Source organism: Bos taurus, chromosome X, assembly GCF_002263795.3.
Source record: "Bos taurus isolate L1 Dominette 01449 registration number 42190680 breed Hereford chromosome X, ARS-UCD2.0, whole genome shotgun sequence".
NCBI lineage: Eukaryota > Metazoa > Chordata > Mammalia > Artiodactyla > Bovidae > Bos > Bos taurus.
In genome coordinates this window covers 35,207,863-35,220,653 of record NC_037357.1, presented here as the reverse complement: position 1 = coordinate 35,220,653, position 12,791 = coordinate 35,207,863, and the positions used below count along the sequence as shown (strand labels likewise).

General features: G+C 51.1%; 1 protein-coding gene across 14 annotated transcripts in view; it reads right to left on the bottom strand.

Moving 5' to 3' along the window:
- Window positions 1-12,791, bottom strand: part of ZNF185 (zinc finger protein 185 with LIM domain) — a 58,848-nt gene that overhangs the window by 24,902 nt on the left and 21,155 nt on the right. For all 14 annotated transcript variants that reach the window (XM_015461482.3, XM_024988457.2, XM_024988456.2 and 11 more), the window contains 5 exons: window positions 10,149-10,235; window positions 6,897-7,001; window positions 5,102-5,200; window positions 2,641-2,736; window positions 1,763-1,852 (listed from right to left, as the gene is read on the bottom strand). In XM_015461482.3, coding sequence (XP_015316968.2) covers window positions 1,763-1,852; window positions 2,641-2,736; window positions 5,102-5,200; window positions 6,897-7,001; window positions 10,149-10,235 — 477 coding nt within the window. The remainder of the gene's footprint in view (window positions 1-1,762; window positions 1,853-2,640; window positions 2,737-5,101; window positions 5,201-6,896; window positions 7,002-10,148; window positions 10,236-12,791) is intronic.

Below are 12,791 nucleotides of genomic sequence, written 5' to 3'. Positions count from 1 at the left end.
CTCTAGCACATGTGCCTTAGGCAGACAGTCCATACAAAGCCCACAGGGGCTTTTTCAATTCCCACACATGTGCCCTTGATGTGCAGGTGTGTCCTCAAGTAACATTAGGCATCCAGGAGTCCATTGAGAGTTCATAAATATTCTATACATACATACATACATCTATACATACATACATACATCTATCTATGCATACATACATGATTATAACAGACTGAATTATGGGAAAGAATGTGTGATAGAGCCTGTTGTTATGCAACTTCCAACTGTCAATCAAAACTGTCAGTCCATGCTGGCCTAGGTGAATATGTAAAAGCCCTCTGTCTTGAAAAAGCCCTGTACTTCATCATTCTGTTGCCAGTGCCTCTCTTGGGTTGGCCTATGTCTCAGTTGAGGTGTACTTTCTGTTTTTTCCTTAATAAACTTTCTTTTGCCATGGGTAAGACCTCAGATTCTTCTTTGGTTCCTTACCAAGAACCGAGGCCCACAGGAGGGTCCTCTTTAACCCTCCTCAAATCTGGTAACAGGTGTCAGTTTTTGTTTTCACTCTGTTAACTTTCAGTGCAATTCAAAACATAAAAAAGTCACATAATAGGGCCTCATACCTTAGAGATCTGTTGCCAACCCAACCCCCAGCATTGTGGTTTATATAGGGGTGACAAATGTAAAAAAAAAAAAAAAAAAAGGTAGCTGTAATGAGGTGTGACATTGCAGGAATTCACTCACTTTTTAAACACCTAAATCAGACAACGTCCCTCTCTGGCTTAAAAATTGAAATAAGATTCAGTCTCCCTCTCATGGCTTATCAGGGCCCAGTTCCATCTGTGATCCCCCTCACCAGGTTGGCTCCAGCTACTTGATGCTTTGGAACCTGCTAAGTGTGTTCCCACAGCAGAGTTTTTTAGTTTATGTTTCCCCATCTCCAGTTCTTTTCTCCTTGCTCTTCCTAGAGTTGTTGGTTCCTTCTCCTCCTTAGAGGAGCTCTCCTGAGTCATTGCCCCACTCCACTCATCTAAGTAGTACCCTCCTCGCCACCATTACTCTCTTATCTTAGCAAACTGGTTATTTCTTTCAGAGCACTGTTCTTCCCAGGAGTCACAGAGATGTGACTTCTAGTCCTTTGTTCTTCATTATAATTAGGTGCAAAGCTCACGATTGTGGGGAGGACTGTATGAGAAACTAAGTACAGGTCTGTGCACACAGGAGTTTCCCCAAAGTGAAGTGGCTGTTGTGATTATTAATGATATCTGGTACTAAAGGCCAGTCATCCCATGCCTACTGTAGTGACAAGCCTGTTCCACACTCAGCTACATGCAGTGACAAGTAAATACCAGGTTGTTTGGAGTCTTATGTATATACTGTTCCCTTTGCTTGGAGGATTCCTATTCACCTTTCAAAATTCAGCTCAAAATCACCTGTTGCACAAGGCTGTGTTTGGCCCCACTTACCCTATTCCAGTATGGGCTGGGTTTTGTCTGTATGTCCCAACCTCCAGGACAGGGCAGGTGCCATCCAAGTGAGTGCTGACCAAAAGAGTGGGTGACTTCCTGATAATGGAGGACTTCCTGGCTAGATGCAACAAGGTGTACTGGGAGGCTCTGTGGCCTCGGAGGCACAGGCCAGAGGTTTGTAGCTGGAGCTTCAGCCCTCGCCACATCCCTTTGGCTAGTAGGCATCACTGATCTCACCTTCCCAGCCAAGGGCTAATGCACACCTGAGCTGTGTCTCTCCACCACAGAAGCACTGTTGGCTGATGCCTTACCCCTTTGGATTTGTCTCCATATCCTCCAGGTCTGCCAGGCTGTTGCTCTTCCTGTTGGCCAGGACAGCAGAGGCCGAAATAGCATCAGAGCTGAGGGAGGAAGCACACAGGCCTGCTGAAGCCTCAGACCGAAGAAGACTGGGGGCCCGGGTCTTCCCTATCCTGGCTGCATTCTCCTGGGAAAGGGGGACCTACGTGTGCCAATAAAGGCTGCTGTGAGTTAGAGCATCCTGTGAGCCTTGGCTGTGGCCTTAACACTCCAGTTCAAGACTAAGCACTGGTCATGACCAGCTTGGAATCCCTAGGGAAGTGTCCTGCTAGTTTTGGGTTCCAGCATCTTTGCATGACTTACATTTCCTGGGGCTCTGTGGAAATCCAGAAAGACCTTTACTTACTAAATGTTCCACAAATCCATAGCAAAATGGCTTCTCTCCACTGGTGGACTGGTAGATCAAATAGGGCAGAGAAGAGTGCAGCCTGGGAATGTACAACCTCTTCCCATTGCACCTTTGCACCTCCCCAGCCACCTCCAAAAGCTCCTTGGGACTGAGCCCTCTACTGGTTGTCCCTGGGATTCTTCCCCTTGAGTACTCCAGAGCAGGGTCTCTTTCTAAGCTCCACCTTCCAATGTGTTCTTCTCTGCCACCTCAGCTTGAGTCCCTGTGGCTATGTGCTAAGTTGTCTGGGTCACCTGACTTATCACCTGTACCTCCTCTCCCACTGCCCCCAGTGGGTGGGCTATGTCAGGGCCCCTTCTAGGCTTCCTGTCCTGTGGTGATTGCCTGATGTGAAGATGTCATAGAGCTGAGAAGTGCGAGGGGGAACCTAAGGTGCCAACGGCAAAGAGGTTGATCATTGGGCAGTTGGCCCACCCTTACCTGGTGGTTGCTGGTGCAGGCTTGAGAGGTTGTGAGTTGGCACTGGGCACCTCCTGATCATCCAGGAGAGGGGTGAAGCCAGCAGGTGAGCACGGCCTGTGGAAGGAGGCCAAGCCTGGTCTTGGTTCAGGACTTTGTGTCTTTATGTCTACTTCCCCCAAGAGAGTGGCTTCTGAAATTGGGTGATAACTGTGTCTGCCTCATATGTTTTCTGAGAACAGCGTGTGCACAAGTATGCTAAGTCGCCCAGTCATGTTTGACTCTTTGTGACCCCATGAGCTGCAGCACACGAAGCCTCCCTCAGTTCAGTTCAGGTCACTCACTCAGTCGTGTCTGACCCTCTGTGACCCCATGGACTGCAGCACACCAGGCTTCCCTGTCCATCACCAACTCCCGGAGCTTGCTCAAACTCATGTCCATCAAATAGGTGATGCCATCCAACCATCTCATCCTCTGTCATCCCCTTCTCCTGCCTTCACTCTTTTCCAGCATCACCCTGTCCCTCACCATCTACTGAAGTTTGCCCAATTTCATGCCCATTGCATTGGTGATGCCATCCAGCCATCTCATCTTCTGATGCCCTCTTCTCCTTCTGCACTCAATGTTTCTCCTTCTGCCCTCAATCTTTCCCAGCATCAGGCTCTTTTTTAATGAGTTGGCTGTTCACATCAGGTGACCAAAATACTGGAGCTTCAGCTTCAGCATCAGTCTGGGCCCTAACATGTGCTAAAATGCTCCCGTGATTATTACTGGGCCCTGTGGCTATCTGCAGAAGCTGCAACCGTTTGCAGTATGTCTGTGCCCGTCAATTTGATAACAGATTCAGTGGGTGCTGTCTTATGCAGCCTTCCCAGGTGTAGGCTGAGTTCTCTGTCTCTGCATGAATCACAGCACTCCACAAAGTTAGGGCTCATGGAGCACCTGGTCACCTGTACTAGCCTGCACACTCCACCCAATCACCCACCATAATCACTGAATTAATTTATTAAGTAAACTCAGGAAAATGAACGGAAAGGGAGAGTGCTTTTTTGTTCATGACAAACAACTTTTTCTCTGGAAAGATCATAGAAGCAAGTCTCTTAACAGTCATTGTCAAAATAACTATAAAAGAGACAGTGTAAAACACTGCATTAAAAGTCATAAAAATCTATAAGATTCTTCAAATAATTCTGCAAGTTAATATGAGCTTCAGCTTCATTTTAAGGAAACTGAAAACAGAAATCAAAGACTTCAATTTGTCACGGGGCATGCACAAGAAGGATGATCTGGATAAATATCCAAAGATGAAGTAATCAAGAACCAAGTCCAGTAATGTTAGACCAGAGAATGGAGTCAACCTGCAGGACCGTGCTGGCCAGCACTGTGACACTGGCTGCAGGTGTGGGGCTCTTGCACAGCCCTCCCCACTAGGGGAAGCTCAGAGAACCAAGGCCCTGGCCCCATGGGCTTTCCTGGCACCAGAGGCACCAGCCTGCCATCCTCTTCCCAGGTGGGCTTGAGCTCCTGATTTGGAAGTGGGGGTCAGGGTTCAGGCATCAGTTGCAAACTAGTAACCATAGGGAGGGCAGCAGCTCCTGGTGGGCTCGGACAAGTAGGGGCAACTGAGGGGACCAGTTGGGAAAGCAGAGGAGTCCCTCCTTGGACAGACTGCTGTGGGGCAGGGGTGCTGGCTGGCAAATGCTTTAGAGGCTCTCTGCAGGCATCACTTTCGCCATTCCTCTCTGGCCATCTTCTCTGAACCATGAGGGCTGTAGTACAGCTTGGAGCTGAACTATCTCTGCCAACATCTTCACACCTGGACCTTTCCCCCCAGGAAGAGTTATGCTTGGTTTGAAACCACTTGGGGACAGGTGCGACCTTGCCACTCCACAAATCACCTGAGAAAATGGGCCCTGACTCCATCCAAGTCCAAGAAGTCAGAGCCCAGGTGGATACACTCATCTCCCACTTTTTCTCTCTGGGCCACTGCTCTTCCATTCACTGAACCTGAGAGTAGAGCTGGCCAGAGAAGAAAGGTGGGGGTAGGGAGGAGGCTTTGGGGTTTCTGGAAGGGAAGGGAAAAAGCAGAGATGAAGGACTTCCTTCTAGCTTGCCCTTAGAGCTCAGCCAAGAAGCAAGAAGGCAGTGATTCACCCATCATTCTCTCCTTGCCACAGATCAACCTAGCTCCCCATGTCTACCTTGTGCCTCCTTGGGAGGAACTTGAGAGCCAGTGGAAGAGAGTAGGAGAAGAAGCAAGATTCAAGGAGAGGTAAATCTCGAGAGTGGAAAGTCCAGGGACAAAGGATGTGGTGGCGGTGGGAATGCTGGAGATGGGAGAAGCAGTGGGCAGGACTATGGAAAATGAGCAGTGCCCTGCCCCCAGCAACCCAAGCAGCTGTGGACACTTGACCCTGGACTGTCACCAGGAACATGAAAGAATCAGCAACTTGGGGCCACTGGCTTCCCCAGGGTAGCTCACCCTCCTCTCCCAGAGCTGACGTCTGCTCCAACCAAGTCTTCATCTGGGGAGCCCATGGCTTCCGATCCCATGTTGCCATCACTTGACTGTGCAATTGATCTGGATGGGAAAATAAACATTTGCTGATTTAATGGGTTTTGATTTCATGTAAATTTGATTTAATGTAATTTAATGATTTAATGTAAATTTGATTTGATGTAATTTAATTCAGTTCAGTTCAGTTCAGTCGCTCAGTCATGTCCGACTCATTGTGACCCCATGAACCACAGCACGCCAGGCCTCCCTGTCCATCACCAACTCCCGGAGTCCACCCAAACCCATGTCCATTGAATCGGTGATGCCATGCAACCATCTCATCCTCTGTCATCCCCTTCTCCTCCTGCCCTCAATCTTGCCTAGCATCAGGGTGTTTTCCAATGAGTCAGCTCTTCGCATCAGGTGGACAAAGTATTGGACTTTCAGTTTCAACATCAGTACTTCCCATGAACACCCAGGACTGATCTCCTTTAGGATGGACTGGTTGGATCTCCTTACAGTTCAAGAGACTCTAAAGTGTCTGCTCCAACACCACAGTTCAAAAGCATCAATTCTTTGGTGGTCAGCTTTCTTTATAGTCCAACTCTCACATCCATGCATGACCACTGGAAAAATGGGCTTTAATTTTACTTAAATTAACATAGAGTAATTTAATTTAATGTGCTTGCCTTGTGGCTCAGCTGGTCAAGAATCTACCTGCAATGCAGTAGACCTGGGTTCAATCCCTGGGTTGGGAAGATTCCCTGGAGAAGGGAAAGGATACCCACTCCAGTATTCTGGCCTGCAGAATTCCATGGACTACATAGTCCATGGGGTTGCAAAGAGTCAGACACGACTGAGCGACCTTCACTTTCAGGCATCCTGAGAGCAGTCCTCAAGGACCAGAAGCCCAGGCCTTCAGTTGCCATGCTGTACTGTTTCAACGGAAGCCAGGATGATACCAGCACTATTTTAGCTTTCATCCCAAACCTGATGGGCTGGGAACAAGAGTGGAGCCAAGAAACAGAGCAAGGGGGCACAATGGGAGGTGGGCAGGGGGATGACCACCAGAACAAAGGGCAAAACGGTTGGGGCCACCAATAAACCACAGAGCCCAGGGCTGAGGTTCCACAATAAGAAGACAATGGCAGGTGGACAAGCCTGTAGGCTCTTCTCCATTACTAGCTACAAGCTTCTCACTGAGGACATGCCCAACTCTCAGTCCCTGCCCACTACACCCAGGCTTCCCTGGTCGGGCTTCAGGGAGAGGTGAGTTGGATGGTTACATGATGCTGGGCAAAACCAGCCCCTCTGGACTCATCATTCCATGATATCATTCTGCCTCCCATCCCTGCACCCCGTCCACATCTCCCTTTGTCCACAGGCCATCCTGGAAGTCCCTGTGGGATGCTCTGCAAGGGCCCACGCATCCTTTGATCACTGACTTCCCTAAACCTCCAGCTCAGTGGCCTTGCTTGCCATGGCTGTCCACAGGGTTGCTTTCCATAGAGTAAAGGTACAATGAGGTTGGACTGAGGGCTGGGATTGTGGTGGCCTGGCCTACAGTTTTGTCCAAGTGGCTCCCTGAGGGATCTTGGTGGAGGCCTACCCTTCTCCAGGCCTTATGCATTTCTTCATTCATTCTTTCACCAGATATTCATTGTGGACCTGCACCCCAGACACTGGGGACACAGTGAGAAATGGAACAGCCCTGGTCCCAACTCCATCCACTGACCTTGGAGGGGGGGCCACATGGCCTCTGGTCCCTGCACTGAATTACCTTTCAGAGTCTGCATCAGGGCTCCTGAAGGCTCCTTCATTAGTCAAGTTTCTTTTGGGCTCTCTGGGGTGAGGGACCTCTTTGTCTTTGGAACCTGAGGAAGACCTATAGTGGAAAGAAACAGAAGTTAAGCACCCACACTTAAGTGGGGGCAGGTACCTCATCCCCAAATTCTAACTTTCTCCAAAGAGCTTAAATCCTGATGTTGCAGGATTGGATAATTATAAAAATCTACTAACAACTAATATTGATTGACAGTCAGACCCCATTCTCATGACTCTGCGTGCATTACTCACATCAACCCCACAACATGGTCACTGTTCTTATCCATGCCCACTTTCCAGATGAGCAAACTGAGGCACAGAGGACTTGGAGTGACTTGCCCCAAGTTCCACAAGTAACAAGAAGAAGAGCTGAGATTTGAACCCAAGCAGTCTGGCTTCTTCAGAGTTTTGGGCTATAATCTTCTATGGGGTAAAATTGATCCTACCCTCTTGATTCAAACTTCCTGTATTCTCTCTGAGGTCATCAGGGAGTCTTATGGTGCCAACCCCAACAGAAACACTCCCGTCATTGTGACCATTCAGGACCACTGACCCAGTGGGTAACTTCCACCTTTTCTCCCCCATCCATCCATCATGACTCTGTGTCACTGCTGCCTACTTGCCTTGCCACACCTTCCTTATCTCTTCCACCTATTTCTCCTCTTCTGCCCATTAAATGTTGGTGTTTCTGGCATTCCTCACCATCTGCATGCTTTGCCACTGACCTTGGTCACCTCCTCTGCTCCCATGGTGTCAACTGTCATTCTGAAGCCAATGACATCTGCCTTTTCCCACTTCTCCATATACCCACTACTTCCTGGACTGGCCCTCAGGAAGCTCACCCTCAACATAGCCAAAACTGACCACCCTCCCCGGCTGCCTCCAGAGGAATGATCAGGCAGCCACCACCTCCACAATATGGTCTGTGCTCAGTTTGCTGGCTCCTCTCTCCTCGAGCCCCTTGACATTGTACCCCATGTAAACATCAAACTTAAACCCCATTATTTCCACTCTCATCCCTCTGCATAGAACATGGAAATCTCTTGGACCCTGACCTCTCTCCCAGCGCTCAACCACAAACTCTGAAAGGCCTCCTGGTAAGGTCATCATAAATAGTAATTTGTAAAGTACTAAGTATAGCATCCCACACTGCCCTCTACCCCTAGCCCCACTACTGTAGTGAGTTATGGAGCAATAAGTGTGGGGTGGGAGTCAGGCAGGTTAGGTGGGAATTGTGGATCTGCCTGCTCTCGACCATGGGACTTGGCAGTTACTGAACTATTCAGGGTCTCAGTTTTCTCATCTGTAAAATGGACACAGTGATTGCATCTACATCCTACATGGGGACATGGGCTTGGCTGTTTAGGGCAGGGCAGGGCTTAGTGAATTCGAGTAAGAGTTTTCCCTCTTTCTTCCTTTTCTCCAACTTGATTTTCTGTTGGAAAGTGGGAGGGGGCACTCCAGGGGATCTCAATGGGCTGTTATAGCTTTGTCACTTTCAGACAAAATGCCAGAGGCCTTATGGGGCACACAGTGCAGACCTTCCTCAGAGACAGCCTGGCTTCCTTCTGTGTCTCTCAGGGTCACTTTGCCCTTGTTTCCCAGGTACTGGTCACCTTAAGGAAACCAGTGAAGCAGCTTCCAGTGTTGCCATATTAAAGACATTGTCACACTGGGTAATTCTCAATTATTCCAGCAATAAATGCTACTGCGGTCCTGTTCTGGGACAGGCTCTGGGCTCTCCAGGAACTTGGGGTTCTTGGGGCAGAGCCATCTGTGTGTGGACAATCGTGACTCTGTGTAGAAGACTCTCTGTGTGAGCTCAGCATGGAAAGCCCTTCACAGAAAGACACACAGGTGAAGGAGGTGCAGCAGATGGGAGACATCCTGGCTGAGACTGAACAGTGCAAATGGGAAGGGCATCCCCGGCAGAGCCTACAACCTGCACAGCCAGGTGGGGCTGGGGAAGGCTGGAAGGCAAGGTCCAGGGAGGAGGGTATATAAGGGGAGCCACGAGGGGGTGGATGGGCCCCATCAGGCAAGGTAGAGTTCAGGCTGCAGAGCCTAAAAGGAAGGGGGTGTTGCAGGGGTTTTCCCCAGGCCTGGTAGAGGACTACTGCTGCCCTTTAGAAATGGCACCCAGGTAGAAATATGAAGATTCTGGGATGGGATGAGTGATAGAGGAGGCCTGGCCCCAGGGAAGGGAGTAGGGACAGAAATATCTCTAAAACAGAATGGACAGGACTCAGTGCCTGACTGGGCCTGGGGTGTAGAGAGGGGGGACCAAAGAAGAGAGTCAAGGGACCCACAGATCCATCAGGAGTCATTTTGGATGTCAGTTCCTCCAGGAAGCCTTCCTTAAGCACCCCCACCACCATGCGGGTGAGAGGCCCTTGCTTGGAGCTCCCACTGCCCCAAGGACTAGCCTGGGTGTCCAGTCTGGCCTCCCTCCCCAGACCTTGGCCTCATGAGATGGGGTCCCAATCTGTCTGCTTCATTGCAGCCTCCCAGGTGCTGGCATGGAGGCAGGTGAGTAGCTAAATAAGCAGGAGTCAAAGTGCCGCAGAGAAGCGCAGAAGTCTCCCTCCCTTCACGGGTCTCCCCTCCCTGCTCAGATTTCCAATTGCTCCCACCTCAGCTTTGCTGGACACATCCCCCCACCCCCCAGCCCTGCCTGCATGTTACCTGACTGTCTGCCCCCTATCTCCAAGTAAGCCTGAGTCCACTGTGCTCCCTGCTGGTTGTGCACCTCCCTGACCTGCCCCCACTCCTGAACTGTTGAGGCTGATCCAGTGACCTCAGCCCCAGTCACACACAACTGCCTTAGTGGCCTGGTGGGGGGAGCGGGGCTCCACAAAGCCCAGATGCCTACCCAGTACAGCTGGCTGCTCCCATCCTCAGGGCCCAGCAGGGTGAGCCATCACTTCCAGGGGCTCCTGGCACATGGCTAGGTTGGCATCTCTGGCCTGACCTCACATATGTCTGTGTCTGCCTCCCCCCAACCAGGCAGACAGTCAGTGACTCTAGACAGGGCGTCCCCAGGGCTGCGTCTGTTCTCCCATGGAACCAAGTGCTTGCTCCCAGGAGTTCTGGAGGGAAATGGGATGGGGCAAAGAATCCAGGTTGCTTATTTCTCCCACCAACCAGCCCGCAGACCTCATCACTTGCAGCCTGGCCCTGCTGCTCCCATCTCTAGAATCATGTGTACCTTATTCCTTCCAGGTGTGGGGCCACCAGGTGGAGTCCTGCCCCGGGTGTTGTGATCTGCAGGCGGACAGTCTCCTCACCTCTTGCACTGCAGCCAAAAGAGAGAGGTAGAGAGTTGCTGGTAAGAAAGGCCTCCCCTTCTCCATCTGTGCTGGGGGTCCCAGGGTGTCCTCTCTCAGGAGCGTCCTGGCTAGTGCAGTGGGACACCCAGACCTTGGCCCTCCCTTTGTTTCTCTTGTCTCCTCTTTGGACTTGAGTCTTCTTGGTGCCGCAGCTGAGCTTGGGCCACTGACCTCCACGTCCCAGAGGAAGGGGACCAAAGGACCTCTTAGCAGTCTCGTATTCTTGATCCCAGCCTCCTTCAGACACAGTGAGGGGCCTTCTGGGTACAGAGGTGAGCCCTGTCAGTGGATGCACTGCAGCATCCAAAGTGGCAGTTTGTGAGTTCATGGGCTGATGGGAACACATGGTGAGCAAGATGCTCAGGAAACCTACACACCAAATCTGGAGTGACAGCCAGTGAAAGGGGAGACTCAGGGCTTGAAGGTCAGAGAGCAGGTGCACATGAGCTAGAGCCCAGGCAGGATCAGACATTCTCAGCCCTCAGAAGGTCCCTTTTAGTGCTCCCTTGCTCAGAGCCTGGTTGAGAGTGACTGCACACAGCCCTCCAATTCCACTGGATTTTGTGTCCCCACTGCAGGGCCTGACACCCAAGAGGATCTGGCTGTGCTGATGGTTAGGGCTGGAGAGAATCTAGAACGTTCTGGCTTTGTGGGGTTCCTCTTCACTCCAATCAGGACACCTATCAGGTCCACATTACAGCCACTCACTCCTTCCTTTGGTTGTTCCTGGCCACTGGAGTACAGGTAGGAGTGAGTCCCAGGCCTGCCCTAGTGAAGCCCCCGGCCCAGCAGGACACAGGATGAGGGCCAAGTGGCATGGGCACTGACACAAGTCACCTGTAAGGCCATGCCCAAATCAAGCCCCAAAGGCACCTGGAAAGTTCCATGGAGGAGTAGCTCAGCCCAAACTCACTGGAGGGAGACAGAGGAAGGAGTGAGGAGGTAGAGGCCGGCAGGGCTCTTAAAGACAGAGACCAGATCGACTGTGGCAAAGAAAGTCCACAAGATGTGCTTGAGGCAGAGGTGGGGCCTTGACATGATCAGGCACGTCAGAAAGGACACTCGGGGGTCCCAGGAGGAGGAGGGGTGCGTGCGGGGCAGGATGGAGACAGGGAGCCCCTGGAGGGAAGGTCAGTGAGCTGCTAATCTCTGTACCTTCTGGACACTGAGATGACGAGAGGAAATGGAAGGGCTGTGGTGGACAGGGCTTCTCTACACACGAAAGCCCAGAGGGGGCCTGGTGCACATGGGTAGCTCTGATCTCAGTCCATCTCCATTCGTGATGACCATGAAGACAGCCTGTTGCTCCTTTGTACCACGGAGCAGGGACACGTTCCACTGTCCCTGGGGATGTCACAGGCAAGTAAAGCATACCTTCTCCCTGGCATTTCTAGTTCTGTCAGACAGGAAACAGGAACCAAGCGCTGTCCCAGCTGGCACCTTTTCCTCAACGCTTGCCTCATGAGCGATTTTGACTTAAAGGCTCAGCCCCCATGGGTCCTGCATTGTGTCCATCCTAAAAGATGTGCTAAAGCCCCTGGTATCTGTGAATGTGACCTTATTTGGAAATAGTGTCTTTGCAGAGGTAAATATTTACGATGAGATTGTATTGGAGTAGAGCGGGTGCCTTATAGAAAGGGGACAAATACACAGAGGGAAGACAGCCATGTGATGGCAGAAGCAAATGTCGGACTGATGCATCTACACGCTAAGAGGTGCCAAGGACTGAAGCTGAGAGAAAGGCCTGGAACAGACTCTACTCCAGAGCCTTCAGAGGAGCAACTTGCCCTGCTGACACCTTCCTTGATTTAGGACTTCTGGCCTCTAGAACTCTGAAAGCACGCATTTCTGTTGTTTAATCCACCCAGTTTCTGGAACCCTTTCACGGAAGCCCCAGCAAATTCACACGGGGGCCTTCCAGCCTCTCCTCCTCTGCAGCCAGCAGCCTCGCCCCTCTCCAGACCCTCAACCACCCACACCTTTAGTTCAATCTGAAGGGGTCGCCAGGTTGAGAGCTGCTGGAGGCCAGAAGCTCTTATCCAGTGAGGCTGAAGCTGCAGGTGGGAATGCAAGTGGCCTGTGCCAAAGGACTCATCCAGCTAAAAGAGGGGGAGAAGTCAGGGAGGAAGGACAGAGGAACTCCTCCTCTGCCTCCCATGGTGGCATTTCCCTCTGACACCAGTAGAGGGCAATATTGGCCTTTTCATTTGATGATGGACTTCCTGGTGGCTCAGACAGTAAAGCGTCTGCCTGCAATGCAGGAGAGCCGGTTCGATCCCTGGGTCAGGAAGATCCCCTGGAGACAGAAATGGCAACCCACTCCCGTACTCTTGCCTGGAGAATTCCATGGAAAGAGGAGTCTGGCGGGCTACAGTCCATGGGGTTGCAAACAGTTGGACATGACTGAGCGACTTCACTTTCTTTCACTTTCTTTCTGCACCTCAAGAAGCACCCAACCGTACCAGCACCAAGGCACTGCACAAAGGACTTCACATGCATTATCCCATTTAGTCTTTTGGACA